We start from the raw sequence: 7,990 nt of genomic DNA, 5'->3' as shown, positions 1-7,990 counted from the left end.
TTTCAAACAGATCAATTATAAATCAAAAATTAAATTCAGTGTTTGAATTGAGAAATATTAATCTTTTTCTGTGAGTTTGCATACTTATCCGAAACTAATTTTGAGTTTAATATCTCGCGTGAGTTCATTTCCATGGTGTTTTGTTTACAAATGTCTGCCTCCATCTATTAATTCACAGATTTAATAATTTACTATTTAACAGATTATCTGATACAGACATGCCTGCAGGTATAAACATTGACCATAAAAACACACCTCTATGGAGGCTAACACTAAAAGGAATTCGCCCAAAATCACATTTGCTCTTATTTTCGTACTTGGCCTTTCGCTCCGTCTTAATTAGTCCGAGATTGCTCTGACGTCTGACGGCTTTTTAGCCAGACAAGCTGGGGCCGTGGGACCCCAGCTTGTCTGGCTAAACAGCCGTAGGACGTCAGAGTAATCTCGGACTACGTCTTAATATGGACATATTGCTATTTGGAAATTGGAAATCTGCAGTGCTTGAACTTTTTTAAACATCTATTAAATGATTACTTTAATTTGCGTGACTGTCGTCGAACAACAAATGGAATGTTTTTTTAACGACCTTGACTAGCTATACAGCCCTTGCACAGTCGGCTTTGACGTCGAACAGACCTAACACCCACTTTAAAGGAAAATGTACACACTATTAACAGTTGTAACATGATTGCTTCCATCAGCATATGTACAAAAATGTAGTATATACATGTAGTTAACCTGACATAAGTAGTTGGGAAGTACATCTTCAGCTCACTCGGTTAAAGTTTTAATGTAACACATAGGTCGAGGTTCACGCCCTGGAGGAGACAAGATGATTTTGTAAATGCATACTAAGAATCATGCTCTCAGTTTACACAGTTAAAAGAGAGACAATCAAAACTTTTGTAAAGCAGTGTACACATGCATTGTCTCCCTAGATATTTCATTTAGCATTCTGGTAAACAGGTAAATTTGAAATACCTGTACCATCTTGTTTCTATAAATTATACCATCATATCAATCATATAACCTATATGAAACCACTTCAGATATTGAAAATTAAGTATATTTATATTTAAATTCAAGGGAGTTGTGATAATAAACTGTTAGTTTACAGAACTCTGTGTACTTTTAACATGAATGATCTTCACATCTCATTTGTGTGGTGTAATTACCATATTAACTTATAATATTGTAATGAATCACATTGTGTTTTTTTATTGTAGCAGCAATTAGTTCTTTTATACTGCTCACATAACTGATAACTGGAGCTCTTTTGATTTAAAATCTATAAAATTTTTAAGCACACTACTTTAGTCTTTAGAAGTGTCAACTTGACACTATAATCTCTCTGTAATTTGAATCAAACTGGTAAATTTACGTCACTTTTGTATAAAACTCATTGGTACATTTGTATTTATGATGTGGCACTGCAGAAAAAAATATATTACTAAATAAATAATTAAATAATTATATATAATTAATTACTAAAAAAAAAAAAAAAATTTAAAATTTAATAAATAATTAACCCTTATAAAACCTTAAATATCTATTTTGTGAACCTTCCAGTATCTTTAATAAAGACCCCTAACAAATGTTGAATATGGACCATAATTTGCTATTGGGCTCGTTTCCTATAACTGTAGAAAAGTGATAAAATTGTGAATTACTGTAAGAAAACTTGAAACTACATCTAAAGATGCCATTATTTTTTATCAACATACAAGTGTAAATGTATGCTACTCTTCCCTGGAAAAAAAATTGAAATTAACAAATTTCAAAGATTATACAACCGTATTTTTGTGTCGTATCTCGTGTTACTTATCGCTTCCTAAGTGCATAACGCTGACTGATTTATAGATAATCGTCACACGCAAATTCGTAACTTTTGCTTTCAAATAACAAAGAACATCGACCAATAAGAATAGTGAGAAGAAAATACCAAGAACTATTAGTATTTCTGTAGCAGGTGTAGAAAACACTGTCGTTACTTTGGTTTCCCATTTTGTAACGCAAATTTTAGATGGTGTAATCTGCTTTGTTGTAAAAGAATTCTTTGCAACAATATGCAAATATGAACTCTCGCGAGATGTTCAAACAGGTAAATCAGATATGATTTACATTCTTGTTTTGTTCTTCGTAATAATTAAGTTAGAAAATGACGTTATCGTTATGCGTTACATTTCACACGAAACAGAAGTCAAGTTATTTATTAAAATTGTTTTTGTCATTATGTTCTAATCATTTCCGGTCATACGTGAAACATGTGACTAACATGTGATCACACCCTTACAGCCAGATATACAAAAAACTAGGTCTAAACATTGTTTTTGTTTCCAAAGGGGTGATAGCAAACATAATCTGTAGACTTGTTTTGTCTTGTTTAAAAAAGGAAAATACAATTTTCAAAGAGATTGCGCCGGGGGTCTATTATTTTTCCTATGTGCATAATGTTACATACAATCTTGTGTGAAAATAAATGCCCAATGACTTGACAAAATCGATTTCAGACTTGACCGACATTTTAACACACTTCGTTTCCCAATAACGATGTGAAGGGTCCTTGGAAAATTCAATCAAAATTACGTCTCTTATCATGGTGCCGATGTTCGTTGGATTGATTTTGCTTTAGCAGTAAATATTACTGTATATTTTAGGTGAATAAAGATAATTTAATAAAAAATACATGTTAATATACCGTTACACTTGGAATGTACCAAGTTGGACCAAGTTGGTATCTTTGTCACAATTTTTAATTATTTTTTTTTATTCATGTTCTGCAAACACTTTTCAGAAACGCAATAAACTTGTCAAAGGAAAAGTAATCTTTTACCATGCATGACTTGAAAGGAAGCACTTTATTGATTTTAGCCCACTAAAGTAGGTTCAAATGTGGAAACCATGTAAATGGAATACAGGTCACAAATATCACATGGTGCCTATTTTAAAGATTCTAATTCCAAGTTTAAAGTTTTTTCTTTACTGGATTTAAAGAATTTTACATTGCCAATGATTTGGAATAAATTTTATATAACTGGAATTTCAAAACCAAATATAAATTACATTTTTTTGGCTAAAACATCAAGATACAACAATTATGGTATCCTGTATCAATGAAGAAAATATGGAAATTCCTGAATAAATTGTACTAATTGTTTTCAAAACAAGCACATATTTAAGAGTTTTATAATAAAAAACTTAACATTTGTAGAAAATATATTGTCAAATAATTAGTTTTTTTTGTTTCAACCATAACTTGAACATGTTAAAGTTAAGAAACTTTTGCCTGCATAAATTGTTTTTTAATACAACACATAATTTGATGAAAGTTTTCACTTTTTTATAATTTATTTTGTCCCCCGTCAGTTATTTGGTCCATCAATTGGATTTATTTTTTTACTTTGTTTTTATACATTAAGGTTAGCAACCCCCCCCCTTTTTTTTGGACGATCAATGCATTTGAATTGAGACATGTAATTGGAACACCCCCCCCCCCCCCTTTTTGTCCTGGGTAAGGAACCCCCATTTTTAAAATGGCTGGATCCACCCCTAGCATGTGCAGTGAAACAATTAAAGACAAAAGAATCCATGTATAGGCTACCATATATAAAGTCTGCTACATAGATGACAAAAGGCCATGACATTAAAAAAATGAAACTTTTCAAAAACTAATGGCCTAATTTATTACATACATAAATAATGTGGCTGTGTCAAAAATGTCTGTTAGTGCTTAGCCTCCTCTAAACTGGGACAGTGGTGAACCATACAACAAAAGATTCAGTTCAATGAAAAAGATTGAAAATTTTCACCATGATTTAACATCTACATGTAGATCTCTGGATTAAGAATTAATAAAAAAATCTTAAATTTTAAAAATATTTCAGAAAATCAAATAGTTGAAGGTAATTTGTCATGTTTGTGTGAATCTGAATGTGAATAAAAATGTTGTTGTAAATTATGTTTTATTGTTGTGAAACTACTACTTAGAAAATATTTAAAAAGAAATTGTATTCTTATTTTTTGCTTTATTTTCACATTGAAGACCATATAGTAAAATTCTGTATCCACCTGTTTGAAACTAAAGGCAAGTGAACATTTTGAATTTCAGAATGTAATTTTATAGTAGTAGTTTCCAGCAACTCAAATCAACTAACATTATCTATGTGGATTTTTGTGATTCCAGCTTTTTGTATTAAATTTTAAGACAAAACCGAACTATAAAAAAACAAAAAAAATATTGCTGGTACCAGCCATGCTTGCTTTGCCTTATTAGTGATGTTTTCCAGCAATTATTTTAAGATTCTGAATATACCATTTTATCAAACAAAGATTTATTAAGTTCATTTAGGTAAGAAATATGGTGGTTGGTGGGTGTCCTATTGACATTGAGTTTAATTTATCAATAATTATTGTTTTGTCATGTATATTGCGTGTATGCACATAGACTTTGAAAAAGAAAATATTAGCTTTTTCAAATCATATTTTAATTAAATTCAGAGCAATATTTCTTTTTAAATTTACCCCAATAACTATCAGTACATTGTGAAGATTAAAATAGACTAACTTTGATTTTTGTTTATTTGAATGTATGTTGTTGATTAAAATGATCATGCTGATAGAGTAAATTAAATTCTCAATAAAAATAATAATGTTTCTTTTTTTCTAATCCACATTGCAATATGTATGTATATATATCATGTCACAGATTCACAAATTATTCCCCTTATTTCACCTCCATATTGTTATCCTGAAACAAATCACAACCTTATATTTAATTCTTTACTTATATTCACATGTGTGACAGTATTAAGTTCATCCCTTATCATTTGTTTCTCATTTCTTCCCTCTTCAGGTTACAATTTTCACAAATTTCTGACTTTTGAATGTGCTTCACATATGTACATTGTACATGTATCTCTTGTCAATAATCCAAAGCCTAATGTTAATCTTTTGCATTGATGCTAACCTAGATTTCTGTGTATTTTCAAGGTATACAGGGCTAATTGTATTAAACACAACTCTCAAAAAAATAAATTACACAAATTTATTTTACAGTATAAATGATTGTTACTGTAAATTTAAGTCATGTTTTTTTTTTTTAAACTATATATCTCCAAAAAAATAATGACTCACAATTAAAAATTTGGATGGAGATTTTTTTTAATTTGCAGTATAACAATGTCCAGTGCAAACAATATTAATACAGTATTTTATTATTATGGCACAGGTTCACTAATTACCTCCCTTTAAATGATTTCAATCATTATCTCAGATAAAAGTAGCCTAAGATTTCTGATAAATGGCTTATGATTTAGATTATAAAATATTATGTTTTCTAAAATTTTCAATTTGTATCTATATCAATAGATGTGGTAGGAGTGGCAATGAGACAACTCTCCCTTCAAGTCACAATTTGTAAAAAGTAAACCATTAGAGGCCAAAGTACCTCATTCAACACAGAGCCTTAGCTCATACTTAACATATTATTTTTTTTAAATATTTTTCAGACAAGAAAGACAAGAAAAAGGAAGAAGCAACACCTACTGTGTTGAAAGGGGTCTATGTTTTCCCAAATGGAGATAAATATGGTAAGACAAGTTTTTGGAAGCAAATTAGAAGTCTTGTATATATTTGTATAGAGAAATTGAAAAAACAATCAAGGGGCTGTCATAAAGTCTAAGGCAACACAATTATAGTCCAGACTCCTGTTTTCCATTTACTGTTTACTACCATGACTACTTACCTGAGCCATATACTTTAAGAACGTTTTTGCTTAAGCACTATAAAGTCCTGGAGTCGATTTCACAAAAAAACTTATGACTAAGATTGATCGTAAGTATACTGAATTATGCATGACTTAAGACCAATCTAAGTCGTTAGTTTTTTTGTGAAACCAACTCCAGAGCTTTTCCTACATGTATATAATTTATGTATAATTATTTTTGTAAGAACATACCTACCTAGATCCTATATTGTTCTGCCAGGAACCATTCAATGAAGTTAATTTGTCTTGTCTAAGAAGGAAAAAAAACATTGCCAAAAGAAAGACAAAAAGAACAATCACTGGCAAAAAAATCGAGCCAAACATTGAAAGATATAAAAAAGTTTTTAAATTGTCTGAATGAATTTGATATTCTTGAATTATTTTTCTAACTAGCAGGAGATTAGGTTTTAGATCATTTGAATAATTGGTGAAATGGTAAAATGAAATAAAAATAACAGCAATAGTTAACAATCTCTTTTTAAAACAATTTTCAGAAGGAGATTATTTACATGGTACAGACGGGTCAATGGACCGGTCAGGTATGGGAATACATGTTACTACTGATGGTACAATGTATGAAGGAGAATGGAACCAGGATAAAATGAATGGACAGGGAACCCTGAAACATCCTACTGGTGCCAGGTATGAAGGACAATTTGTTAACAACCAGTTCCATGGTTTAGGGACATATACCTGGCCTAACAATTCAGCTTACACTGGACAGTTTGTTGAAAACAGGTAAGCAATATGATTGTCATAAGCGAAGCTCATAAGAAAAATAAATTTATCTAATGTGTCTTCATGTACACTTGTCTTAGAGTTGCTGGAACAAATTTTCTTAGATTTTTACACTTGATAATAATTAAAGCATGTAAAGAGTCTTTTGTTTGATCGCAGTTCATCATCAATCTATATTCATTTATAACATCAAAGTTTTTTGCCTTCCTATTATTTTGCTGTTGTGTTTTTTTGAAAAAAAAGGTCACCATGCCCAATGAAATCACATAGAAAGAACAAATCTTTTTTATAATTCATTGAAAGATAAAGAAAAAGTTTGACAGCTCGTAACTAAAATTCACCATTTCAGTATCTAACAACTGCGGCTGAAACGTCCTTAAAAAAATGATTGGTCTGAAAACAATATAACCTGGTGTCATTGGGCTAAAATCTTTTGTTCGTTTACTGAAATTTCAAGAATAATAATTTTACCCATAGACTATGAGTTTCTGAAACGCAAATCCATTAACATATGATTTGTTTATATTTGCAGACTTGAAGGAGGTGGAGAGTTTACCGATACAGACGGACAGGTGTGGGAGGGGACATTCAGATACAGAGCTGCTCCAGGACTCAGATTTAAACTCAATCTAGACTAAGATAAAAACAATAACATCACCATGATGGTGATCTATAAGAAGCATTTGGGACAAAGACTGCCTTTATGTCATGGAAGAATTAACATTTGTAAATATTGTACATTGTAAATAAATCATGCAGATCATTAACTTTTGTTTTTACCTGTGTTTTACCTGTTACAGTGTTAGTTTTAGATTTCAAATTATTGAGGTGGGCAAGTTTACTTAAAAAACTGCTATCATGTTATTATCTAGTTAATTTGTTTTGGGAAGTTTAATGGATCTTGCTTGGAACTCTTGATTCCGTTACAGTAAAAACTAGCCCTCAAGGTAAAGGCTAGTGTGCTGAGAGTGGGGTAAAATACCAACAGTCAATCAAATCTTTTAAATGTCTGTTATTTTTTAAAAACAGTTACGGTGACCCATAGTTGTTAATTTCAGTGTAATTTGGTCTCTTGTGGAGAGTTGTCCCATTGGCAATCATACCACATCTTCTTTTTTTTTTTTATATTAAACGAAATTCCCAACTGTTACCACAGAGGCAAACAATGTTTATGATTAAAATACTGATTACTGTAAAATCAGAAATTAATGCGAGGTTTTTATTATTGCAAAAATTGCGACTAGTTGTAAAGGCAATAATTTAAATTCACATTTTGAAATATTGAATTTAACAGGATTGTTCTCAAAATCGTAAAAATTAAAATCGCATTTAAAAGTCTAAAATGACAATATCGCAATAATAAATACAGGCAATAATTTCTGAATTTACAGTAATCACATTGATTGAACAAACCTGATAACTATACTGTATTTAACAACAAAAATCAGCTGACATTGTAATTTATTGTCTGAAACAATTGCTACAGTT

General features: G+C 30.5%; 1 protein-coding gene across 2 annotated transcripts; it reads left to right on the top strand.

Annotated features, from left to right (window-relative positions):
• Nucleotides 1-87: 87 nt before the first annotated feature.
• Nucleotides 88-7,269, top strand: LOC134690680 (MORN repeat-containing protein 2-like). 2 transcript variants are annotated; one of them, XM_063550676.1, is made up of 5 exons: nucleotides 106-228; nucleotides 3,885-3,902; nucleotides 5,508-5,588; nucleotides 6,259-6,502; nucleotides 7,035-7,269. In XM_063550676.1, the coding sequence occupies exons 1-5, from the start codon at nucleotides 219-221 to the stop codon at nucleotides 7,138-7,140; spliced, it is 459 nt and encodes a 152-aa protein (XP_063406746.1). In that variant the 5' UTR covers nucleotides 106-218; the 3' UTR covers nucleotides 7,141-7,269. The 2 variants fall into 2 exon arrangements, with proteins under 2 accessions (XP_063406747.1, XP_063406746.1); XM_063550677.1 differs by lacking the exon at nucleotides 3,885-3,902 and having other exon boundaries at nucleotides 88-228.
• Nucleotides 7,270-7,990: the final 721 nt, after the last annotated feature.

Source organism: Mytilus trossulus, chromosome 11 (genome assembly GCF_036588685.1).
Source record: "Mytilus trossulus isolate FHL-02 chromosome 11, PNRI_Mtr1.1.1.hap1, whole genome shotgun sequence".
NCBI lineage: Eukaryota > Metazoa > Mollusca > Bivalvia > Mytilida > Mytilidae > Mytilus > Mytilus trossulus.
This window is presented reverse-complemented; position numbering and strand designations above follow the sequence as displayed.

Excerpts from the sequence above, each read along its gene's own strand:
- LOC134690680 (XM_063550676.1), top strand. Across the intron at positions 5,589-6,258 it reads CCCAAATGGAGATAAATATG|AAGGAGATTATTTACATGGT; the intron begins GTAAGACAAGTT and ends AACAATTTTCAG. Across the intron at positions 6,503-7,034 it reads GGACAGTTTGTTGAAAACAG|ACTTGAAGGAGGTGGAGAGT; the intron begins GTAAGCAATATG and ends TTATATTTGCAG.